At 39.9% G+C, this 27,201-nt stretch overlaps 3 protein-coding genes across 3 annotated transcripts; 1 reads left to right on the top strand and 2 right to left on the bottom strand.

Moving 5' to 3' along the window:
- Positions 1 to 2,713: 2,713 nt before the first annotated feature.
- Positions 2,714 to 3,634, bottom strand: LOC114564228 (olfactory receptor 6N2-like). Its single transcript, XM_028591471.1, has one exon. The coding sequence runs from the start codon at positions 3,632 to 3,634 to the stop codon at positions 2,714 to 2,716; it is 921 nt and encodes a 306-aa protein (XP_028447272.1).
- A 10,309-nt stretch (positions 3,635 to 13,943) lies between these two features.
- On the top strand, positions 13,944 to 14,870 carry LOC114564227 (olfactory receptor 10J5-like). Its single transcript, XM_028591470.1, has one exon. The coding sequence runs from the start codon at positions 13,944 to 13,946 to the stop codon at positions 14,868 to 14,870; it is 927 nt and encodes a 308-aa protein (XP_028447271.1).
- An 11,135-nt stretch (positions 14,871 to 26,005) lies between these two features.
- Positions 26,006 to 26,926, bottom strand: LOC114564226 (olfactory receptor 10K1-like). The gene has a single exon (XM_028591469.1). It carries the CDS (start codon positions 26,924 to 26,926, stop codon positions 26,006 to 26,008), a length of 921 nt encoding a protein of 306 aa, XP_028447270.1.
- Positions 26,927 to 27,201: the final 275 nt, after the last annotated feature.

Below are 27,201 nucleotides of genomic sequence, written 5' to 3'. Positions count from 1 at the left end.
CGTAATTAATCCCGTGGATGATTTGTAGGCTATTACAGTTTTTTCCAACTGCTTACACATGTTTTCAAAACCATGTCTCCTTTTTTCAAAACTCTACACACAATTCCTAAAACTGCACACACAGAATGCTAAATGCCTCAAATATCCTTCACAATGAAACACTGCATTCAAAATACCATAAACACATCTCAAAATGAAGCATTTGCATCAAATGGCAAACACTTTTTTCATAATAGTACATTTTTGGATATACCATGTACCCACTGTTGTTCTGAATCTAAAGCTCTTTTGTCTTTCATAGGCTTATATCTACATTTACAATGTTCTAGAGAGACAGTAAATCTGCTGAGAGGGGTTGAAAAGTGCACTGTAAAAAACAATCTAATGTTACAGTAAAACAGAAAATATTTATTGGGCACAACGTTACATTTGTAAGAGTAGCTCAGTGTTGTTTACAGTAGCATGAAACAAGAAAGTACAAGTACCAACATATGTAAACCAAAGGTATCATTTTTAGAATAAAGAATATGTGTGTGTGTGTGTGTGGGGGGGCAGAATTGTATTCACTTTGTGCAAAACAAAGTCTGATTGATTTGTAATGCTGAAATTGTCACTGTAAAACTACTCAAGATGGACTTCTTTCCCTGATCTCATCAGAGATGGCTCTCCTTCTTACTCTTCTTCCCTCCTCCTCCTCCTCGTTGTTATCCCCTGTCTCCCCCTCCTCCTCCCCTTGCTCTCTGTCTATTGTTGGCATCCATTGTTCAAAACAGGTAATCTGACCTTAAACCTCTGTATAGGCCTATACTAAAGCAATGATTGGTTAGTGTTCAGTTATGACATAATGTGTTTGCACATGTGAGGAGTGTGTGTGTGTCCTGGTAAATAAGTGTAGCATTTTGATTGGTTGTGTTTAGAAATGGATAACAAGTCACTTCCTGTTAGATTTTTGTGTCTTAGGTAGAGAATTGTGTGTAATGTTTTGAAAAAAGTGTTTTATGCATTTGAAAGCTGAGTGAAAGGCTGAGAAATAGCTGGTATGGTTTTGGAGATTTGCTGTGAAGTTTCCACTTCGACAATAGACATTTCTTTGAATGAAAGAGACGTTACATTTAGCATATGTCATCACAGGAAACAAGCTAACCATCGCAAAGTGTTGTGCTAATGCTGGGAACAGGCAGATTGTATCTTTATAGTTGTATCCATATGATGTGACCGACTTAGGTCATTATTTCACCAGGTCCGAGGGCTAGAGGGATGTGTTAAGAAGACCCATAAAGTTATCCTACAACTGATGTTAATGCTGTACTGTCTGGACATGCTTTTGATTCATAAGATTTATGGGACAGATCAGATGACCATAGACTTGAGACTTGACTTGAACTTGCCCCCCAAAGACTTGAGACTTGACCTTGCCCCTCAAAGACTTGACTTGGACTCAAGCTCAAAGACTTGAGACTCGACTTGGACTTCCAAAAAATGACTTGTGAACATCTCTGCTGTGCGCATATACTGCGCAAAAGTGCCACTCACGCCCAGGTTATTTAATTGTATAGCCTTGTTAGGCTATGTGCGGGCTGTGCCAACTTTTTTAATGAGATGGAGAGACCCCCTCAAAAACAAAAAGATAATTCGAACACTGGCTATATTTAACCCATAGTATTAGGAGCAGTGGACAGCTATACATGCAGCATCTGGGGAGCGACTTAGGGTGCAGTGTCTTGCTCAGGGACACTTTGACATGTTGCTGGAGGAACCTGGGATTTATCCGCCAACCTTGTGGTTATGGGGCAACCATTCTACCTCATAGCCACAAGCCACCCACAAGAAAAGGTGCAAAAGGAAAAACCGTTCCATGCATGTCTAACTTTTAAAGCTGGACTGTTGTAATTCCTTATCATCAGGTTTGCTTCAATACGTCTTCAATTCATAATTTACCCAGCGAAGTCTCCTAGAAACTGTTTCTTCACCGTACTGGTTTTCTTGTTTCTAATGACTATAGGCTAGAGTCAGGGTTTTAAAATAACACCCGCCAACCTGACCAAAAGCAGATAAAAAGTAACTCTGGCGGGTAACATTTTAAAGTTACTATCCAATTTCTCCAGCAATGAATAAAGCAAATAACTCTGAGTCTGTTTGAATCATTCCCCCTTTCTAATAAAGGGAAAAGCCCCTCAAACAAATCTACAAGCCATGTTGGCTGGTGATCAAAAAAGTTAATTTAAAGCCCTGGCTACAATATACATTGCTAATATAAAAAACATAACAGCAACAATATTATGATTTCTTTTTTTCTTTTTCCACAATGATGTTAAAAAAAATACTTTATACTGCTAACACTACTTTATATACTTTATATAACAAAAAAAATTTAAACATAGAATCACACTGCACACATCTTATGCTCAAGGCTGTTGATTTAAATGTCGTTGAATTCATCAGAAAACAGAAAAAAATTTTTACTGATACAAATTTTCAATACTGGTAACAAATTAGTTTCGTTGCTACACAAACAAATGTAAACTTCAGTATGGATGTTGTGACTACGTGATGAGTAAAAAATAAGTCAATTAAATTATTTGACTTGACATTGAAGCAAACAATGATTTTTACTATCTGTAAGCCCGAAACAAATCTTTAAATTAAATACCTTCAAAGAATGAGATAAATCACATCTTGCACTATTTTTACATAATTAAAAAAGTGATTAGTTTTATTTGTCTTGACTGAACAATCTCTTTAGATGTTTGTAAATGTCTTTCATTTTCAGTCCATATATGATCGGATTAAAAAGAGGATGATACAAAATCATTTGTAAAGACATTATTAAATAAACAGTTTTGGGAAAATTTGTTTCCAGTCGAGCCAGCAGTACATCATATGTACTCAAACAGGAAAAGTTGATTAGAACCAACAGGTGGGGTAAACAGGTCTGTGCAGCTTTTCTCCTGACTTCTCTACTACTTTGATAGGTTATCATAAGTATCCTGGTGTATGTAAAAAGTATGAAGAGTACCTGGAGAGGTACAACAACTGCAAAAACAATCAAGCCATATATATTCTGCATTGTTGAACTCACACACAGAAGTTTTTGAACTGTGCTGTTGCAAATTATTCCTTTCAAAACAAAGTAACAGAGCTTTTTATTAACACTCATTAATGGTACCCCTGAAACCTGACAAGCAGGCAGAATCCAAGAAAAAAACAGTAAAATATAAACAGTTGTTTTTCTCATGATAGTGCGATATTGCAGAGGTTTACATATAGACACATATCTGTCATAGGCCATGGCTGACAACAGGAAGAATTCTGAAGAGGCTAGAGTGTAATATATAAACCACTGAAAGAGACAGGCTGAATAAGATATGATCTGTTTTTCAGATAAAAAGTCAATCAAAAGCTTTGGATAGATAGCAGTGCTGTAAAGAACAGAGTTGATTAACAAAGCTGCAATAAAAATGTACATAGGCTCATGGAGGGATTTGTTAATCACTATGATGCACACAATAGTGGAATTACTACAAATTATTAGAATATATGCTGTAAACATGATCATAAAATAAAGATATCTATATTTCTGCACCTCCACATGCCCATCAAAAGTTATATATGTTACATTTAATTCATTATCCATTATGGTGTCTAAAACAAAATGTTAATGAATAAAACAGGTAAATTACTAGAAGTCTCATATAACCTGAGATTGTCTTATTTAGTGATTTACCTGACCTTGATACGTACTGGTGTAGCCTCGCAAACACAAATATTGGATCTGTCATCTGTTTGAGTCTGTGAGAAGTTTTTATCAGAGTGCTTCAACCTCCATGGATCTCATTAAGCTCTCCCAAGGAAACGCTTACACTAACATGTAAACAACTTGATCAAACTCTGGAGGCCTGAACTCATAGTTGATGTTAAACTTTGTTTGCTCACGTTATGTGACTCTTGTCATATTTAGAAAGACAATCTGGGGATGTGGGTAGCTCACCTGGTAGAGCATGCGCCCATATATAGAAGTTCATTCCTCGATGCAGCGGCCCAAGTTTCGACTCCCTTTGCTGCATGTCATTCCCACTGTCTCTCTCTTTCATGTCTTCAGCTGTCCTATAAAAATAAAGGCCTTAAATGGCCAAAAAAATGACCTTAACAAATAAAGAAACAAAGAATGACACTGAGAGCAAAGACCTCCAAAGATGCATTCACATGGTCCTCCATTTGTCCCATATCGCGAGTTTGGAAGAAGTTTATCTGAAACTTAGTTTGCTCAGGTCATGTGAGATCACGCCAGCTGACAGTCTTGCCTGGGCCCGGGAGGAGATAATCTTAGATAGGCCCCCCCGCGCCCAGATCTCTCCTTTTCCCTTGCTCTTCCTCTCCTGTTCCTCTTCTATAAATAAGGTCTTTTTTGAGCTGCTATATACTATCCAGTCCCTATTGATTTTTTTCCCTTCCAATGTGGGATGTGGAAGATGTCAAATAGTTTGGGAATTCCCTGACCTCTGCATCTGCTGGCAATTCCTTTGCCCTCTCTGAGAAAGGCGTTTGTTTTGCCATCACATGTACGAGGTTCACTCTATCAGAGTCGGCCATAATGCAGGATCGCTGAAATTAAGTGTGTGATCAGTCTCTGATTCATCCTGCTCAGACTCTCCGACGGGGCAGTGGGCCCCTGACACTCTCTCTCTCTCTCTCTCTCTCTCACACACACATCGGTAGCCTGACTCTGTCCGTCCCGCATCACTCTCTGTCACCTGACTGCAGCTGAATCTCTCTCCTCTGTCTCATCCTCTCTGACGGAGCTACCAAACTCAAAGATAATGTGTTGTGTCAGGCCTTTATACAAGCTGATGGACGTTAACATTAGAGCTGGCCTGTTAGCTTACGTTACAAGGCTCGTAAACGTTGGCTGCGCTGTTTCTTACCTTGCTCCCGGGACGGACTGACAATCTGTGTGTTCTGGAAAAGTCCAGAACGGCCGTCCAACCGATGGCCATCGGCACAAAAAAAGTAAATTAAAGCGATATTAACAGCCAACAGCAGGGGGCGCAAATACAATCACTTATATGCTACGTGTAAAAATAAAACTGAAGAAGAAGAGTAGGCCTACATCATTAGACTGGCCTAGGCCTACTCCATTGAGTTAATTACACATCAGCAATACTCATACTCAGAGGTGTCAATTCCAGGTCCAGAAAGTAAAAGTCCTGCCATGTGTTTATTCCACCAATGAACTCAGCCAGCAGATTTCACTAATTAGCAGCTGATTTCACTAATTAGTAGTGAAATCAGCTGGCTGAGTTAATTGGTGGAATAAACACATGGCAGGACTTTTACTTTCTGGACCTGGAATTGACACCTCTGCTCATACTGGTAAGTGCCAGGAGCAGGAAACATTCTAGGCTGCCTTTATCCCTATCTTAGCGAATTGCATAGTCAGCTCAACATGAGTGTGCATCATGATTATGAAAAGTATCGTGCCATTTAGTGCTGTCAAACTTCCATCCATCCATCTTCATCCGCTTATCCGGTGTCGGGTCGCGGGGGGAGCAGCTCCAGCAGGGGACCCCAAACTTCCCTTTCCCGAGCAACATTAACCAGCTCCGACTGGGGATCCGAGATGTTCCCAGGCCAGGTTGGAGATATAATCCCTCCACCTAGTCCTGGGTCTTCCCCGAGGCCTCCTCCCAGCTGGACCTCCCTCCACCTAGTCCTGGGTCTTCCCCGAGGCCTCCTCCCAGCTGGACGTGCCTGGAACACCTCCCTAGGGAGGCGCCCAGGGGGCATCCTTACCAGATGCCCGAACCACCTCAACTGGCTCCTTTCGACGCAAAGGAGCAGCGGCTCTACTCACGGATGAGCATCTCACCCTATCTCTAAGGGAGACGCCAGCCACCCTCCTGAGCAAACCCATTTCGGCCGCTTGTACCCTGGATCTCGTTCTTTCGGTCATGACTAGGGTTGGGTACCGAACTCGGTGCCAATAGGGAACCGGTGCCGACGTAAACGGTAGTAACGAGACCGAATAAGAACGAAAGTTTCGGTGCCTCATTTCAGTGCTCGACTTTACACTACACCTGACAGCATGTCACGTTAGCCTACCTTTACCTAGCAGCTGGATTAATCACGGTTAAAATGCTGACAGCTAACGTTAAACAGTGTAAAGTGTGACTGTATTTCACTGTGGAGGACTTCTACAGCGGGATGTAACAGTCTGCTCTGCTGCCGCAATTCATAGATATACAGTATGTTTATATGGTCGGAATTAAACAACACAGACGGTGCGTTCACTCGCAGCTACCGTTGTCGGAATTAAACAACACAGAAGGTGCGTTCACTTGCAGCTGCCGTTGTCCAAATTAAACAACACAGACGGTGCGTTCACTTGCAGCTGCCATTGTCGGAATTAAACAACACAGATTCACTTAAAACAGGTAGCCTCGTGGTGCATTCACAGTAATTGTAAAATACCCTTTTCCCATCTGGGGTTCAACAGCAATTTACTGGTGAAATAAGTTATTGTTATAGTTATTACATTATTATTAAATCTTTAATTTTGACCATGGCCTTAGCAATAAACAAGTCACTGACTGTTGTTTACTACCCTTATTTTTTTTCTTCTTCTTTTTTTAACTTTATTGAAAAGTACCGGTTCAGGCACCGTTTGGGCACCGGCACCGTTTTAAAAGTATCAATTTAGCACCAGAATCGAAAAAAAAGCAAACGATACCCAACCCTAGTCATGACCCAGCCTTCATGACCATAGGTGAGGGTAGGAACGAAAACTGACCGGTAGATCGAGAGCTTTGCCTTCTGGCTCAGCTCTCTTTTCATCACAACGGTGCGATAAATTGAATGTAATACCGCACCGCTGCGCCGATTCTCCGACCAATATCCCGCTCCATTGTCCCCTCACTCGCGAACATAACCCCAAGGTACTTGAACTCCTTCACTTGGGGTAAGGACTCATTCCCTACCTGGAGTAGGCAGTCCATCGGTTTCCTGCTGAGAACCATGGCCTCAGATTTAGAGGTGCTGATCCTCATCCCAACTGCTTCACTCTCGGCTGCAAACTGATCTAGTGAGTGCTGAAGGTCACAGGCCGATGATGCCATCAGGACCACATCATCTGCAAAGAGCAGCGATGAGATCCCCAGCCCACCGAACTGCAACCCCTCTCCACCCCGACTACGCCTTGATATCCTGTCCATAAATGTTACAAACAGGATTGGTGACAAAGCGCAGCCCTGGCGGAGGCCAACCCTCACCTGAAACGAGTCCGACTTACTGCCGAGAACCCGGACACAGCTCTCGCTTTGGTTGTACAGAGATTGGATGGCCCTGAGAAGAGACCCCTCACCCCATACTCCCGCAGCACCTCCCACAGTATCTCCCGGGGGACCCAGTCATACGCCTTTTCCAGATCCACAAAACACATGTAGACCGGTTGGGCATACTCCCAGGCTCCCTCCAGGATCCTTGCGAGAGTAAAGATCTGGTCCGTTGTTCCACGACCAGGACGGAATCCGCATTGTTCCTCCTCAACCCGAGGTTCGACTATCGGCCAAAACCTCCTTTCCAGCACCTTGGAATAGACTTTACCAGGGAGGCTGAGAAGTGTGATACCCCTGTAATTGGCACACACCCTCTGGTCCACCCCGGTCTGCCACTCCTTTGGCACCATCCCAGACTTCCACGCAATGTTGAAGAGTCGTGTCAACCAGGACAGCCCCTCCACACCAAGAGCCTTGAACATTTCTGGACGGATCTCATCAATCCCTGGGGCTTTGCCACTGTGGAGTTGTTTGACTACATCAATGACCTCCGCCTGGGAAATTGACAATGATCCCCCATCATCCTCCAGCTCTGCCTCTAACATAGAGGGCGTATTAGTCGGATTCAGGAGTTCCTCAAAGTGCTCCTTCCACCGCCCTATTACCTCCTCAGTTGAGGTCAACAGCGTCCCATCCTTACTGTACACAGCTTGGATGGTTCCCCGCTTCCCCCTCCTGAGGTGGCGAACAGTTTTCCAGAAGCACCTTCGTGCCGACCGAAAGTCCTTCTCCATGTCTTCCCCAAACTTCTCCCACACCCGCTGCTTTGCCTCTTTCACGGCAGAGGCTGCAGCCCTTCGGGCCCTTCGGTACCCTGCAACCGCCTCCGGAGTCCTCTGGGATAACATATCTCGGAAAGACTTCTTCTTCAGTCGGACGGCTTCCCTGACCACCGTTGTCCACCACGGTGTTCGTGGGTTACCACCCCTTGAGGCACCTAAGACCCTAAGACAACAGCTCCTCGCCGCAGCTTCAGCAAGGGAAACTTTGAACATTGTCCACTCGGGTTTAATGCCCCCAGCCTCCACAGGGATGCACAAAAAGCTCCGCCGGAGGTGTGAGTTGAAAGTCTGTTGGACAGGGGCCTCCTCCAGACGTTCCCAATTTACCCGCACTACCCGTTTGGGCTTACCAGGTCTGTCCAGAGTCTTCCCCCACCCCCTGACCCAACACACCACCAGATGGTGATCAGTTGACAGCTCCGCCCCTCTCTTCACCCGAGTGTCCAAAACACACGGCCTCAGATCAGATGAAACGATTATAAAATCGTTTCATCTGATCTGAGGCCCTGATCATTGACCTTTGGCCTAGGGTGCTCTGGTACCAAGTACACTTATGAGCATCCCTATGTTCGAACATGGTGTTCGTTATAGACAATCCATGACTAGCACAGAAGTCCAACAACAAACAACCACTCTGGTTTAGATCCCAATCACGCCTCTCCATGTGTCTCCATCATTGCCCACGTGCGCGTTGAAGTCCCCCAGCAGAACAATGGAGTCCCCCACTGGCGCCCCATGCAGGACTCCAGTCAAGGTCTCCAAGAAGGCCGAATACTCCGAACTCCTGTTTGTTGCATATGCACAAGCAACAGTCAGAGTTTCCCCCCCCACAACCCGCAGGCGTAGGGAGGCGACCCTCTCGTCCACCGGGGTAAACTCCAACGTAGCGGCGCTCAGCCTGAGGCTTGTGAGTATCCCCACACCCGCCCGGCGCCTCACACCCTGGGCAACTCCGGAGAAGAAAAGAGTCCAACCCCTATCCAGGAGTATGGTTCCAGAACCGAGACTGTGCGTAGAGGTAAGCCCCACCAGATCTACCCGGTAGCGCTCCACCTCCCGCACCAGTTCCGGCTCCTTCCCCCACAGAGAGGTGATGTTCCACGTCCCCAGAGCCAGCGTCTGCTGCCCGGGTCTGGTCCGTCGAGGCCCCTGACCTTCACTGCCACCCGTGTGACAACGCACCCGACCCCAGCGGTTCCTCCCACAGGTGGTGGGCCCATGGGCTGCTGTCAAACTTAACATATTTAATAATTTCTGTAATTTCTTCAGAATTTCTGTAATTTGAAACATTAAACGCGTTAGAAAGTAATCGCGGGTTGTCCGCGATTTCAATCAGTTGTATATGAGAGGTTGTAGTGAGCTCACATTTGCTGCTAGGATGAAGACTATGGTATTAAATTAAACGGAAAAACGTCAGGCATGCATTGGTACCACTCTAAACGTGATAACATACAGGGAAGTGGGCTAAATAATTCACCAAATTTAACCAAAAGTTTAACCAAAAAATCCTAGCTTGCACTTTCTGTCTGTCTTCCATCAGAGTGCAGTTTTTCCTTGTCTTTCATATTTGCGTTTACAGGCAAAGACCTGGTGGTTGTTGGTGAAAGCTTCATAGACAACATTGATAGGGCCTAGTCATTTTCATAATTTCACAGCCTTAATATGAATCAAAAGTGTAATATGACATTTACCAAATATTAAATAGGTTATTCAATGCTAATTGTTTAACACAAAGCAACACATGCTATATACATTTATATTTGAACAGTTATAGTATATAGTAACTAACACTCTGTGTAGTTTTGGTATAGGCCTACAATATATCTAAACCCCCCAGCAAGTAGCCTACTTTATCTCTGAAAGTGTTTCACTAATACTCTGTACTGTTTTATAATTACATCTTATAAAGTTTGTGTAATTTGTGTAATTTTAATTTCAATGCAGATGTAATGGCATTGTACATTTTTAGTTTTTATTTGAAGGCTGAGGATTCATTAATAAACACAACCCCAATTCTCATCATTGGTTTTGAGATGTTACTTGCTGTGAATACCTTGTCTGATAGAGTATTGTGGCATAGTATCAGGAAATCCTGGCGAGTGTCTGTCGCGCACGGCTAGGGGCGAATGGCTGGATGATGGGTTAGTTTTAACGGTCATCCAGGTGTGTATGTCCTTTATGCATGCTTGAAGTTTAACTGTTAGGTTTCTTTTGGCTTGACCGATTATAATTGGGTATCATCTTCATAAGAGTGTTTCTTTATTATATTGCCTAGAGAAACCAGATATAAGGTGAATAGAATTGGTCCAATCACAGAGACTTGTGGAACACCATGGCTAACTTTACCGTGCATTTTTCACATGAAAAAACTGAGATCATGAACACACCAAATTCGGATGAACGTCTTCCAGACGTGGGAAATGGGACCATCAGAAGATCATCTGAATGCACCATTGTCCAGAAGTTTTTGCTCATAGAGTGCCATTCTTTTTTTTTTTATTTGTATTAATTTCTGTGGGTCACCATAATCCGGTTCCAGGAAATACATCCAAGAAGGCAAAACAATAAAAAAAAAAAAATGAAAAAAAATAAGAAATAAAAAAAAAAATCAATAAAAGATAAATTTCTAAATGTCATCAAAACAGTTTCGTCACAATTTCATTTCTATTTTTTATAAAGTATACTTCCCTCAATTCTTATTGATTTTATCGACCCACCCCCACCCACCCAGATCACACCCACCTGAATCACACCCACCCACCCACCCAGATCTCCCACCCACACACATATACCCACACATCCACACATACGTAAAATAAATTAACGGGGTTCTAAAGACAGGTTCTAGAGGGCATCATAAATTTGTCTCCATTGGCTATCAAATTGTTTCTTTTTATTTTTGTCCTCTGACATTGATCTTTCAATACTCAGATAATACTTCATTAGAGCCTTCCAATTCTCTATTGAAGGTGCTTCCTTATTTTTACAGTTTTGCAAGATCAATTTTTTAAAGATAAGAGATGAAAAAAGTATCTGCCAACTAGTCGGATATCTTATTCCCTCTATATCTTGAAAAAAACATATTTTTGGGGAGAATATCATTTCTCTATTAGTATACTTAGATAACCAAATCTCTATACCCTCCCAGGTCTTCTTTATACCTTTGCAGTACCAAAAGGCATGCATAAGGGAGTCACCATATGAATTGCATTTTACACATATATCCGATGATGTATCATCAAACTTGTTTATTTTATCTCTAGTGTAATATATTCTTGTCATTATCTTAAACTGTATTAGACGCAGATTTTCGTTAGTAGTTAATTTGTACGTTAGTGACAAACTTTCTTTCCATTTTCCTTTAAGATCAACCTCTAGGTCTTCTGTCCATTTATTGTATATACTTTGTAATAATGTATCACTATTTTCTATGCTTATCAGTAAATTGTACATAGAGCCGATCAGCCTCCTTTTTTTGTTTATTTGACTAAAAATATTAGATAATTCAGGGCTGATATTCTTTTCCAAGTCAACATTACAGATAATCCAGTTTTTCAGTTGCATATACCTAAACAATTCTGTATCTTTTAGATTATATTTGCTTTTTAATTCACCGAAAGGTGCAACAATATCATGATTTATGACATCTGACAACTGCTTTATTCCACCTTTTATTCATGTTTCCCAGTATAGTTGCGTACTCTGTATATTTATTGAGGGATTGCTCCAAATAGGTATATTCCTGGGAAGCCCCATTTCTTGATGAAGAATTTTTTTTATTTTATTCCAGGCCTTTAATGTACTATTAATAACAAAATTTGTTGATTTGATATTACTCTTAGAAAAAAGCGCCAACAGTAAGCTGTTGCACTGTAATTGATTATTTTCTATATCTATCCATGGATCTTCTTTTGTTTTATTTATTATACGATCAATATAAAATGACTGAGCTGCTACATAATACAACTCTAAGTTAGGGAGATTTAAACCCCCTTCTGCTCTTGAGTGTTACAAAAGTTTCCTTTTCAATCTAGATGCTTTATTTGACCAAATGAACAAAGAGATAATTGAATTTACCTCTTTAAAAAAAGTTTTAGGAGGCATTATAGGAATAGTTTGAAATTTAAATAAGAATTTCGGTAGCCACATCATCTTAAAGAGATTTATTCTTCCTATTAAATTAATCTTCAAGTCTTGCCACTGCCTAACATCCTTCGTAAAATCTTTCACCAGTGGAAGAAAGTTATCCTTATACAACTGGGTCTTATCATGGCTAATATAAGTTCCAAGGTATTTTATATTTTTTTTCTGTATTCGAAATTGTGTGAGATTCTCCAAGTCCTTTTTGCAAGAGTCTATTGCCCAGAGCTCCGTTTTTGCAATATTCATTTTGTAACCTGAGATCCTTGAGAAGATTGTAATTATTTCCATAACATGTGGAACTGATGTGACCGCATTACTTAAGTAATGTAATAAATCATCTGCGAATAGGCTCAATTTAAACTGTTTTTTTCCAATCTCGATACCTCCTATCTCTTTTGTCTCTCTAATTTTTTGAGCCAAGGATTCAATTGCTAATGCAAACAATGATGATGAGAGAGGGCATCCTTGGGCAGTTCCTCTAGTTAATAAAAAAGGTTTTGATAGAATTCCGTTTGTATATACATATGCTTTAGGAGACTTATACAGGGTTCTAATCATATTCATAAAATTTAATGGAAAATTGTATAACTCTAAAACTTTAAACAAATAGGACCATTCCAGTCTATCAAAAGCCTTTTCCGCATCAACTGCCATTAATGTTAGATCTATTTGGTGTTTCTTTGCATATTGTGTAAGGGAGATACAAGTTCTGGTATTAGTTCTTAAATCCCTATGCTGTATAAAACCAGTTTGGTCGTAATGAATTAAACTTGGTAAAATTTGTACCAGTCTATTATTCAAAATTTTGGTTATGATCTTCTTGTCACAATTTATTAAGCTTATAGGCCTATAATCAGAGGTTCACAAGTTTTCTCTGGTTTTGGTATAACCGATATAATCGCTTGGTACATTGTTTCAGGAAGACTATTATTTTTTTGCACCGAGTTAACCACTTCTGTAAATAGGGAATCAATCTTATCCCAAAATGTGGTGTAAAATTCTATAGGAAAACCATCCATTCCTGGAGCTTTTTTAGGGGAAAAGTTTTTAATAGCAGATTGTATTTCTATGTTGGTTATATCCTTGCTAAGATCTTCAATTTGTTCAGGAGAAAGACTTTTTAGGTTAATTGATTTTAAGAAAGGAAGAGCGTCCTGGTCTTTTATTTCTGAAGTATATAATTCTTCATAAAATGATCTGAATTCGTTATTTATGACCTGATTATTTGTATGGATTTTGTTTGAGTTTACATCTTTTAAAACTATAGGTTTCCTTTTCAAAACTTTCTTTATTAAAGAGGTCAAATGCTTTCCTGATTTATTGGCAGCTATATCATTTATTCTGTTACAATTATGCATAGAGTGCCATTCTTAATATGATGATTAACGTAATCTGAGCAAACAAAGTTTAACAACATGAATTCAGGCCTCCAGAGTTTGATCAAGTTGTTTACATGATAGCAGCTTTTTCTTTGGAGAGATTAATTAGATCCGTGGAGGTTGAAGCAGTCTGATAAAAACTTCCCAGAGATGGAAACAGGTCACAGATCCAATTTCTGTGTTTGCAGGACCACACCAGTGTGTATCAAGCTCAGGTAATATTGACTTAATGAGACAATCTCAGGTTATATGAGACTTCTTGTAATATAACTGTTTTATTCATTAACATTTTGTTTTAGACAACCATAATGGATGATGAATTAAATGTAACATATATAACTTTTGATGGGCATGTGGAAGTGCAGAAATACAGATATCTTTATTTTGTGATCATGTTTACAGCATATATTCTAATAATTTGCAGTAACTCCACTATTGTATGCATCATAGTGATTAACAAAGCCCTCCATGAGCCTATGTACATTTTCATTGCAGCTTTGTTAATCAACTCTGTTCTTTTCAGCACTGCTATCTATCCAAAGCTTTTGATTGACTTTTTATCTGAAAAACAGATCATATCTTATTCAGGCTGTCTCTTTCAATGGTATATAAATTACACTCTAACCTGTTCAGAATTCTTCCTGTTGTCAGTCATGGCCTATGACAGATATGTGTCTATATGTAAACCTCTGCAATATCACACTATCATGAGAAAAACAACTGTTTATATTTTCCTGATTTTAGCTTGGATTCTACCTGTTTGTCAGGTTTCAGTGGGAATGTTGCTGAATGCTAATAGAAAACTGTGCACCTTTATTTTGAAAGGAATACTCTGTAACAGCACAGTTCAGAATCTTCATTGTGTGACTTCAACAGTGGCAAATATATATGGCTTGATTCTTTTTGTAGAATTTGTACCTCTCCCTGTACTTTTCATACTTTTTACATACACCAGGATATTTATAATAACCTATAGAAGTAGTAAAGAAGTCAGGAGAAAAGCTGCACAGACCTGTTTGCCCCACCTGTTGGTTCTAATCAACTTTTCCTGTTTGACTACATATGATGTACTGCTGGCTCGACTGGAAACAAATGTTCCCAAAACTGTACGTTTAATAATGTCTTTACAAATGATTTTTTATCATCCTCTCTTTAATCCGATCATATATGGATTTAAAATGAAAGAAATTTATAAACACCTCAAGAGATTGTTCCGTCCTGACAAATTAAACTAATATTTTCAACTGTGTGCGCTCATTACAACTTAATAATAATGCAAAGATTCTCGGAAGGTATTTCATTCAAGGATTTGTTTCTAATAGACTTAAAAACAAGCAAATGTGTTTTTAGCTTAAACAATGTTATGTTAAATATTTTTTCCGCTAATGTTTAAAAATCCAACATATTGTTTTTATCTTACCATGGAATCACAAAATGCATGCTGAAGTTTCAAGTTTGTTTTTGTAGTAAAATAGAACCGTGTTACTAGGATTGGAATTTCTATCAGTACCATATTTTCTCTGTCTTTTGATAAAATCCCAAGATGTTAAAATCACCAGCCTTGAATGCAAGACTTTGATTTGTGTAGGGCTGGCAATATATTGTATGTAAAGAGTTAGTAGTATGAAAAAAAAATGTCATTGTGGAAAAATAAACAAATAAAAAAGAAACCATACTATTGTTGCTATCACATTTTTTTCATTATTATTAACACTATTTGTAGACTATGCCTTGTCATGACAAACAAGAAAACAAGTACTGTGAGGTTTCTAACAGCCTTAGTTGAGTAAATCATGAACCGCAGAACTGATTTTGGATTTATGGAACTTTTTATATTCTGCACCAGCTGCATTTGTGACAAAGACCATAGGGAAAAAGCCTCTTTAGTGAAGATTAAGGAAGGCCAAAAAGGCTTAACTGTTGGGCCAGAGTCTGCATTAAGACTCATACATTTTGTCAGACAGAAATTAAATTAATTTGACAACAGTCAACCAAAACTAAAGTGGAAGTAAATGCTATATTTATATATAGCATTCTGTCTGCACATTGTGGCCTTGTGTTTGGATTGTAATGTTCTGAGGATGTTTAGTGATGCTGAGTAAAGAGTATGTTAAACCTGCAGCCAGGATCAAGATGCGATCACAATCAAAGAAAATCTGAAAGGTGACAAAGCACAAAGACTTTGGGGAAGAAGCTAAATTATTAACATGTGTTAATGGGACATGAATGCACACAGATGGAGTAAAAGAGGAGCACAGTGTGTCATATGAAGTCCCCTTGCTGTCTAAACCTATAGCAGCATAACAAAGGGCTGGTCCAAGGCAAACCTGAGCCAGCCCTTACTACTGATACGCTTTATCAAAGAAGAGAATTTTAAGATTACTCTTAAATGTGGATACAGTGTCTGCCTCCCGAACCAAAACTGGGAGCAGGTTCCACTGAAGAGGAGCTTGGTAGCTGAAGGCTGTGGCTCCCATAATACTTTTGGAGACTTAAGGAACCAAAAGTAACTCTGCATTCTGCGAGTGAAGTCTTCTAGTAGGGAAATAGGGTACTATGAGCTCTTTAAGAAATGATGGTGACTGAACATTAAGAGCTTTGTCGGTGAGGAAAAGGATATTAAATTGAATTGTGGATTTTACAGGGAGCCAGCCAACTGGAGAGTCCTAAGGGACTTAATAGAGCAACCTGATAATAAGGAATTACAATAGTCCAGCCTCAAACTAACAAATACATGGACTAGTTTTCTGCATCTTTTTGAGACAGGATGTGTCTTTTTGCAATGTTACGCAGGTGGAAAAGAAGGTGTCGTCAGCTTCAACAATCTGTTTGTTTTAAATAAATGTTGGTAAAATATAGAATTACATTAGCAGAAAAGCAATTCATTTTTGTTTTATTTTGTCTTTGTGCATAGAGGAAGTGTGTTATTGTTCCTTGACAATCACTTTCAACCCCCCTGGCCAACAGTAAAACCATCCATCACTGCATGAAAAGTGGGATTTCTAATTGCAAATTTGGTAAGACGTGTCGGACTTTAGGAGCTCCACACAGTCTGACGAGAAAGCGGCAGCCTGCTGGGCTCCATACCCAGGGCAAAGTCACCCTTTGTGGATTACTCACCAGTGGGGCTCCGCGGCCGGCTGCTGGCATAACTATAATATATTTACAGTTTGAATTTCGTCACGGCACTTATATCACAGCTACCCCAAGGTCTTAAAAAGCTAACCGTTTTTTTTTTAACCATTGTTGTGAACGTCGGGGGTCTTGTTAGGAGGAGCAGCTAGCTAGCTATGTGTCCCATTCAATACAATGTGGAAAAGATCGCGGCTAGCTAGCTACACTTTCGGCATAAGCGAGGCGAATAGAATGGGCAGCTACGTGCAGGGTCTGACCATGCTGTATTTGTAAAATGCTTTTAAAAATTAACTAGTCCTGTTATATCTGTTGACCATGCACACAGCCATCTTGGAAATGTTGTCATGGAAACACAAATTGACAAACTGTCAAACATGCCTGCTACCAGAATGTTCCATCAGTGTCACTTAGGGGCTTCACGAGTCAAAATCAAGGATAAAGCTGAATGAGGAACTTCTCAGAACATTTAAGCCATGCAGTTGGAGCAGAGAGAGGGAGGTCTATTACGGTCTTTGTATTAAATTTCAGGGTACAGGATATTAATTTATTATCGTGAGTTTATTTTTTAATGTGTAGGTATGTAGAGATCTTTTAAAAGAAATGTTATTGTTGAAATAAATAAACCAACACATGTAGTTATGTGTATCTCGTATGTTTGCCATCTTATGGACATAATGTGGAAAAATAGTTATTCCAATCTTTCAAAACTGTTATTTAGAAAGAGCATTCAAATGTCTTTTGGCCAGTTTTGACAGCTATGTGTTTGTTGGATTGATCAGATGAGATGAAAAATGAGAACAGCCTTCTGTGTGCGCTCACAGTCATTGGTTTTGCTCGCTACCGTTTTCAAGCTGAAAGCCATCCCATTGATTGCCTGTTCAGCAGTGGTTGGCGCCAATGTTGAATCGGCCAAAAAAAGGCCCACGAAGGCCGACGCGTGGCGACAGTCCGTCACATCGCACAAACTAAGGTGGGCGGCTGCTCACCGTTGGACCAACTTCGACTGACGGACATCGCTCGTCTTGGTGGGTCAGGGCCTTAGGGCTGTTGATTTGAAATGTTGACACGTTTACTTTATGAACTTTGTGTTATGACCTCTTTGATGGATTCGGGATCAACAACACGACAATGAAGAAATTGTGACAGAGTCAGTGTAAAAGTGAAAATTATGGTGTTTATTCATAACAAGGAAATAGGTCAGAAAAGGGTGGTGGAAGATGGGACCTAGAAGTCGTGCCTAACAAATGAAATTCATCTAACAAAACTTGATAACAGAAACTTAGCTAAGGTCCTCAACCTCCACCACACACAACTCTAAAGCCTAAAAACAAAACAAATCTCCAACCTGGCCTGGGAACGCCTCGGGATCCCCCAGTCAGAGCTGGTTAATGTGGCTCGGGAAAGGGAAGTTTGGGGTCCCCTGCTGGAGCTGCTCCCGCCGCGACCCGACACCGGATAAGCGGAAGAAGATGGATGGATATATGCTACTTGTATAGTCCTTTTCAGTCTGTAAACTGAACCAGAAAACAAGTCAGTAGTATTTAGTAGTGCTCACTTAAAAAATGTGAGCTAATTAAGTATTTACTCAGAAAAAGCAAGCTGCATTAACTTAAAAACCATGAGCTAATTAAGTGTCATTTACTTAAAATGAACAAGTTGTCTTCACTTAGTAAGTATAAGCTTATTGAGTGTTACTTACTCAGAAAAAGCAAGCTGCATTAACTTAAAAACCATGAGCTAATTAAGTGTCATTTACTTAAAATAAACAAGTTGTCTTCGCTTAATAAGTATAAGCTTATTGAGTGTTACTTACTCAGAATAAACAAGCTGTGTTCACTTAAAAATGTAAGTTTATTGAGTATTGTTTATTTAAAACTCCTAACAACGGTATTTCAATGTAGCTAACGTAACGTTAATGGCAGCCGGTGAAGAGGAGCCAGTTGGTCTCATTTTCCCCGAACTTGACCCTCCACCTCGGGGAGAATGAGTTTTGGTAAAGTGGTCGGGTTTTGTTCGCGACATTTCCATTACATTAATGCTGTTGTAACGTTACTTTATGTAACAATTAAAAAGGTTCATTGAGTTGTTTGGTCATACCATTATATATTGGTTTGCTAATAGCTATGGTTAGCTAGCTCATACCACCACTAGCTTGCTACTTAGTTTAGCATGTATAATGGTGTTTCTCTCCCCCCCCGCCCCAGACGGTCCCGCTCTTGACAACAGGGCTTGAATATAACGTCGGGCAAGAACGAACAAGTGTTGTAAAGCTGTGGCAAGGGCTGCCTGGAGGTGAAATGTCCTTTCAAGTATTGATCCTGCAGCATCCAACAGGCATTGGACATGAAGGACAAAGACTTTTGTCTCCAGATGTCCTCAAACAAGCTTCAATTGAAAAAGAAACACCGCTTCTACACACAGATCCAGACACTGATTTTTGTCACCCAATCAAATCACTGTGATCTTGTTGTTTGGACTGAAAACAATTTCACCGTGGTGTGTCTTTCCAGACCAGGAGTTCTGGGAACCTCGTCTACAAAAAGCACAATAATTCTTCAAAAAAGTGTGCCTCCCAGAAGTCCCAGAGAAAGCGCATGCTGCCTCATGTTCCAAGTGAAAGACAGCAGTAGAAAAGAAGTGTCCGTTTATAAAAGAATTGCACTACTTAGTTAAGCTGTTTTTTTTAAGTGATTATGACTCTGTTATTGACTCAAAGAGTATTAACCTGTTACTTGAAATGTTATTTAAAATCAGTTACTTGAAATGTTATTTAAAATCGTTTACTTGAAATTCAGTGTTTCAAAGTAGTTCAACACAAGAAGCACAATAAACAATTAACTGTTGCACTTTGCAAGAATTGTTTTTATCACCGCGACTGCCAAGCCGAGTCGTGCAACCCTTCTGTTCCTGAGTCCCGGCTAGCTAGCGTCTCCCCTGAGTCCCGGCTAGCTAGCGTCTCCCAGGTTCGTAACTCTGCAAAACGACTCGCAGATCGACTTCGGTGGACAAAAAGAACGCACCATTAGCATGCACACTTTACGGTTTCATCTGGCCTTACAATAACACTTGGACACATGTTAACTAGAATACAGCAAACATTAACTATCTTATCAAGAAGGGTAAATTCTTCATCTTTACAGGGAAGCAACAAACTAATTGGTATTGTTTTATGTAATAGTGTGTACTTATTGCGCAAGCTACCTATTACCCTTTCTACATGTATCCTAAGGTGTGCTATAGTACGTGTGTCTTCCACATCCTTAGCATCGAGTTGACCTCTGCTTTTAGTGAATGCAGGAATTTTAACTTCTGCGCACATCGTTCCCACACTGTCTTTAATATTAAAGCCTCAGTCCGCTAACACTAAATCACCAGTTAAGAAGCCCACAATTCTCGGTTATGTGCTTGTCAGATGCTCGTCCCCCCCCATCCCTTTGAAATAAATGAAATCTGGCCTTGGGGAGAAATTCCTATCAAGTATTTCATTGTGTGTGTACCTTTTGTAGTGGGAAAAGGATTGTGCGCATGCCATTAAATTTGACGGCCTCTCTGTACGTATTTCAAAACAGTCAACAATAATCGCAACACGCTTTCCAAAAGCTTCCAAAAATTGATGTGGCATTGTGGCTTGTAAACAGTGTCTCTCAGGCCAGTACAACAAGGGAGTAAGGCGTGCATAAAGCACATCTATGGTGTCGGCAAAGGTAGCAGAAAGCGTTCTACGTGACACATTAAAAATGTGTGAAAGATGCTTGATTGGAAGATCAAGCCTTTAGACAAATGAGTGTCAGTAAGACCATTTGAAATTGTGACAGCTTCTTTGCAACTGGCAGGGAGGGCTTAACAGTAATAAACATTGACAACAAAATTTGCAAAACATGGAAGTCCTGTATAATTTCGTACCTTCTCTGTATTATCTTAGAAAAACTCTTCATCCATCTTTAATTTGTTTAACTCAGACTTAAGCTTCCTATTTTCCTGCAAAAGACGGGTTAGTTCTGCACTGCTTTGCTCACAGAACTGGCATTCTGCTCTTAGTATCTTAGCAGCTGGTTCGTCTGTTTCTGTCGGTTCTCTACATTCCTCCTCTTCTGCAGCTCCTGCCTCTGCTTGATCCCCATATCCCTCTTCTTGAGCATCCTCTTGGACTCCATCTCTCTCACCTTCGTTCATGTTGTTTTGTTCATTTTGGCCTCCTCCCTCAGATTCGTTCAAATTATGTCTAAGTTGTCTGCGGCCATGCCGATCTGACACTGTGGCTGTGACCTCAGAGTGACCCAGGTGCATGGTTGGAGCCCAGTCTGGATGAGACTCGTCCATCTCATATGCTGGTTTACCTTTGGGGAGACAAAAGTATCAATATTATATTCAGTATTTTTAGGTTTGACTGAACTTAAGTTATATCAAATTAACTGTAGCCGAGTGCTTTGTTTTGATCACATTCATTCAGCGCACTTTATGTGAACTAGCTTAAGCTAGCTAGTAGTTAGTTAGTTAGTTAGCTAGTTGCTTAGCCTAACTTAGCTTGCTCACTTTGCCGCAAGTCAACAGATTTCCTCTCGGGGAAAAAGAACATAATGAGAACCCAATCATTTGATAAATGAAGTTTATGTTCTTTACCTGAATGAAAATGCCTGGAACACACTTTCAGTGATCTTGGGATGTTTGCGGAAAGTATGTCCGTCCGTCCGTCTTATGGCGGATATCCAGGCCATCCGTCTTGGCTTGGTAACATCAGAAACACGACTCCCTTCGTTCTGTTTCCAGGCAGGAAAACAATAAAAAGAAAGTCTGTTGTTTATTTTTTTGCCCCGTCGATCGTGTGGACGGACATTACAGCCAACAACACAACAAGTTCTTCCCATGACTAAAACGTTTCTCTGTTTGTTTTTGTTTCACTCTCTCTAACGCGCTCTCTCTCTCTATCGCTCTCTGTGTGTGTGAGTGGCCTCACAAAATGGCAATTTTTCCCATCAGCCACCGCGGCGCTAGTGCCGTGACGCCCACACGCCCTATAGATGACATGAATATGAGTGTGAGGTGCTTTCTCACCTCACAGATTTCTTTGGACTGTGGTCGCACCTGGATCCTGGCTGCAGCTGTTTCCCTGTTCCAAGATATAGCTACACTGGATGCCCTGGCCTCTAGCTCCATCATAAGAAATCTTGGAGTTATTATTTAATGCCCACATAAAACAAGAACTACCTTTTTCACATGCGTAATATTGCAAAAAATGTGGCACATCCTGTCTCAAACAAATCAAAACAAGCTTTATTCCTTAATTGTCAAATACACAGAGTACAATGTAGTAAAATGCTATTACCAGTGTTCGAATTACGTGGGAGCCAGAGGGAGCCGAGCTCCCATAGAGTGGCCCATGAAAGCACCAAAGCTAAAAATCTGAGGGGGTCTCTCATATCTGAAGATGTCTGCTATATGTGGCATTGTAATTTAATCTTAATCAACGCTCATTATCCATCCCTGTGCGATCTCTTACCATTAAAGACGTTAAATTAAAATATAGGCTACTACGGACGTAGACCTGAGCCTACCCTACGCTCATGAACGCAGCATGACTGCACTTTACCACCACACCACCAGGCTACGTGAGCAAAACCGCATACGATCGATTTCACAGCACTCGCAAGTCCGAAGAAGTGACCTTGCTTTTAGCTTAATGTGCTTTTGAGGTAAATACCAATACATGTAAATATCACTGTCAGTTATGCCACCAAAAAAAAAGGTCACCTGCGCCGAATTCATTTTTGGCCTTTGACAAGTTTCGGTTTTACCACCAAAACACGAAAAATAGTTGCAGATTTAGAATCAGAAAATAAAATTATTAAATATAAATAATAAAGTCCTCCCGGAGTTGTGCCTTTTGTCATTAGTCTTGTTTTCAATAACTTGGTAAACAGTGGCAGTAAGAGAACAGCTACATGCAAGGTATGTGGCACCAAGATAAATGATGCCGGATCAACAACATCGGACTTCATCAGGCATCTCAAAACGGACCTAAATAGGTCAGTCACTCACATGCTAATGTAAAAGAGACGTTACATTTAGCATATATTGTCATACGTTACAAGCTAACCATCGTCGCAAAGTGCTGTGCCAATGCTGGGAACAGGCAGATTATATCTTTATAGTTATAACTATAAAGCTATAATCTGTCTGTAGCAATAGTTGCTGAGTCTCAGACATCCATGGCGCACAGGAGGCGGGACTCACAGATCCATCTCCCCAGGAACAAACGCTGTGTCAGGGGGGCAAACTCATGTGATGCGTAATTAATCCCGTGGATGATTTGTTTCCAACTGCTATACACACGTTTTCAAAACCATGTCTCCTTTTTTCAAAACTCTACACACAATTCCTAAAACTGCACACACAGAATGCTAAATGCCTCAAATCTCCTTCACAATGAAACACTGCATTCAAAATACCATAAACACATCTCAAAATGAAGCATTTGCATCAAATGGCAAACACTTTTTTCATAATAGTACATTTTTGGATATACCATGTACCCACTGTTGTTCTAAATCTAAAGCTCTTTTGTCTTTCATAGGCTTATATCTACATTTACAATGTTCTAGAGAGACAGTAAATCTGCTGAGAGGGGTTGAAAAGTGCACTGTAAAAAACAATCTAATGTTACATTAAATCAGAAAATATTTATTGGGCACAACGTTACATTTGTAAGAGTAGCTCAGTGTTGTTTACAGTAGCATGAAACAAGAAAGTACAAGTACCAACATATGTAAACCAAAGGTATCATTTTTAGAATAAAGAATATGTGTATGTGTGTGTGTGCGTGTGTGTGCGTGTTTGTCCGTGCTTGTATGTCGGGGCTGGGGTGTGTGTGTGTGTGTGTGTGTGTGGGGGGGGAATTGTATTCACTTTGTGCAAAACAAAGTCTGATTGATTTGTAATGCTGAAATTGTCACTGTAAAACTACTCAAGATGGACTTCTTTCCCTGATCTCATCAGAGATGGCTCTCCTTCTTACTCTTCTTCCCTCCTCCTCCTCCTCGTTGTTATCCCCTGTCTCCCCTTCCTCCTCCCCTTGCTCTCTGTCTATTGTTGGCATCCATTGTTCAAAACAGGTAATCTGACCTTAAACCTCTGTATAGGCCTATACTAAAGCAATGATTGGTTAGTGTTCAGTTATGACATAATGTGTTTGCACATGTGAGTGTGTGTGTGTCCTGGTAAATAAGTGTAGCATTTTGATTGGTTGTGTTTAGAAATGGATAGCAAGTCACTTCCTGTTAGATTTTTGTGTTTTAGGTAGAGAATTGTGTTTAATGTTTTGAAAAAAGTGTTTTATGCATTTGAAAGCTGAGTGAAAGGCTGAGAAATAGCTGGTTTGGTTTTGGAGATTTGCTGTGAAGTTTTGCATTTTGAGGGAGAGGTTTCAAAAATCGTGTGACAGTTGGAAAAAAAAAAAACTCAGTCTCACTGAGCTACTAATAAATAAATGGCATTACATCAGTGACTTCAAACTGCTTAACGTGCGTAATTTGGACTGACACTGAGATGCATGTTGTTTTGTAGCCTAACTGGTGTGGCGCTGCCACTATTCTCTTGATTTCCACTTCAACATTAGACATTTCTTTGAATGAAAGAAAGACGTTACATTTAGCATATATCATCACAGGTAACAAGCTAACCATCACAAAGTGTTGTGCTAATGCTGGGAACAGGCAGATTGTATCTTTATAGTTGTATCCATATGATGTGACAGACTTAGGTTATTATTTCACCAGGTCCGAGGGCTAGAGGGATGTGTTAAGTAGTTATCCTACAACTGATGTTAATGCTGTACTGTCTGGACATGCTTTTGATTCATAAGATTTATGGGACAGATCAGATGACCATAGACTTGAGACTTGACTTGAACTTGCCCCCCAAAGACTTGAGACTTGACCTTGCCCCTCAAAGACTTGACTTGGACTCAAGCTCAAAGACTTGAGACTCGACTTGGACTTCCAAAAAATGACTTGTGAACATCTCTGTTGTGCGCATATACTGCGCAAAAGTGCCACTCACGCCTGGGTTATTTAATTGTATAGCCTTGTGTGCGGGGTGTGCCATCTTTTTTTAATGAGATAGAAAGACACCCCTCAAAGATAAAAAGATAATTCGAACACTGCCTATTACAGAATTTAACCCATAGTATTAGGAGCAGTGGACAGCTATACAGGCAGCATCTGGGGAGCAACTTAGGGTGCAGTGTCTTGCTCAGGGACACTTTGACATGTTGCTGGAGGAACCTGGGATTTATCCGCCAACCTTGTGGTTATGGGGCAACCATTCTACCTCATAGCCACAAGCCACCCACAAGAAAAGGTGCAAAAGGAAAAACCGTTCCATGCATGTCTAACTTTTAAAGCTGGACTGTTGTAATTCCTTATCATCAGGTTTGCTTCAATACGTCTTCAATTCATAATTTACCCAGCGAAGTCTCCTAGAAACTGTTTCTTCACCGTACTGGTTTTCTTGTTTCTAATGACTATAGGCTAGAGTCAGGGTTTTAAAATAACACCCGCCAACCTGACCAAAAGCAGATAAAAAGTAACTCTGGCGGGTAACGTTTTAAAGTTACTATCCAATTTCTCCAGCAATGAATAAAGCAAATAACTATGAGTCTGTTTGAATCATTCCCCCTTTCTAATAAAGGGAAAAGCCCCTCAAACAAATCTACAAGCCATGTTGGCTGGTGATCAAAAAAGTTAATGTAAAGCCCTGGCTACAATATACATTGCTAATATAAAAAACATAACAGCAACAATATTATGATTTCTTCTTTTCTTTTTCCACAATGATGTTAAAAAAAATACTTTATACTGCTAACACTACTTTATATACTTTATATAACAAAAAAAAGTTAAACATAGAATCACACTGCACACATCTTATGCTCAAGGCTGTTGATTTAAATGTCGTTGAATTCATCAGAAAACAGAAAAAAAATTTTACTGATACAAATTTTCAATACTGGTAACAAATTAGTTTCGTTGCTACACAAACAAATGTAAACTTCAGTATGGATGTTGTGACTACGTGATGAGTAAAAAATAAGTCAATCAAATTATTTGACTTGACATTGAAGCAAACAATGATTTTTACTATCTGTAAGCCCGAAACAAATCTTTAAATTAAATACCTTCAAAGAATGAGATAAATCACATCTTGCACTATTTTTACATAATTAAAAAAGTGATTAGTTTTATTTGTCTTGACTGAACAATCTCTTTAGATGTTTGTAAATGTCTTTCATTTTCAGTCCATATATGATCGGATTAAAAAGAGGATGATACAAAATAATTTGTAAAGACATTATTAAATAAACAGTTTTGGGAAAATTTGTTTCCAGTCGAGCCAGCAGTACATCATATGTACTCAAACAGGAAAAGTTGATTAGAACCAACAGGTGGGGTAAACAGGTCTGTGCAGCTTTTCTCCTGACTTCTCTACTACTTCGATAGGTTATTATAAGTATCCTGGTGTATGTAAAGAGTATGAAGAGTACCTGGAGAGGTACAACAACTGCAAAAACAATCAAGCCATATATATTCTGCATTGTTGAACTCCCACAGTGAAGTTTTTGAACTGTGCTGTTGCAAATTATTCCTTTCAAAACAAAGTAACAGAGCTTTTTATTAACACTCATTAATGGTCCCCCTGAAACCTGACAAGCAGGCAGAATCCAAGCTAAAATCAGGAAAATACAAACAGTTTTTTTTGTCATGATAGTGTGATATTGCAGAGGTTTACATATAGACACATATCTGTCATAAGACATGGCTGACAACAGGAAGAATTCTGAAGAGGCTAGAGTGTAATATATAAACCACTGAAAGTGACAGGCTGAATAAGATATGATCTGTTTTTCAGATAAAAAGTCAATCAAAAGCTTTGGATAGATAGCAGTGCTGAAAAGAACAGAGTTGATTAACAAAGCTGCAATAAAAATGTACATAGGCTCATGGAGGGCTTTGTTAATCACTATGATGCCCACAATAGTGGAATTACTGGAAATTATTAGAATATATGCTGCAAACATTATCACAAAATAAAGATATCTGTATTTGTGCAGTTCCACATGACCATCAAAAGTTATATATGTTACATTTAATTCATTATCCATTAAGATTGTCTAAAACAAAATGTTAATGAATAAAACAGGTAAATTACTAGAAGTCTCATATAACCTGAGATTGTCTTATTTACCTGACCTTGATACGTACTGGTGTAGCCTCGCAAACACAAATATTGGATCTGTCATCTGTTTGAGTCTGTGAGAAGTTTTTATCAGAGTGCTTTAACCTCCATGGATCTCATTAACCTCTCCCAAGGAAACGCTTACACTAACATGTAAACAACTTGATCAAACTCTGGAGGCCTGAACTCATAGTTGATGTT

This window comes from Perca flavescens, chromosome 11 (assembly GCF_004354835.1).
Source record: "Perca flavescens isolate YP-PL-M2 chromosome 11, PFLA_1.0, whole genome shotgun sequence".
NCBI lineage: Eukaryota > Metazoa > Chordata > Actinopteri > Perciformes > Percidae > Perca > Perca flavescens.
This window is presented reverse-complemented; position numbering and strand designations above follow the sequence as displayed.

Bases quoted from the DNA above. Each gene is read 5' to 3' on its own strand.
- LOC114564228 (XM_028591471.1), bottom strand. From the start codon at position 3,634: ATGGATAATGAATTAAATGTAACATATATAACTTTTGATGGGCATGTG.
- LOC114564227 (XM_028591470.1), top strand. From the start codon at position 13,944: ATGGATGATGAATTAAATGTAACATATATAACTTTTGATGGGCATGTG.
- LOC114564226 (XM_028591469.1), bottom strand. From the start codon at position 26,926: ATGGATAATGAATTAAATGTAACATATATAACTTTTGATGGTCATGTG.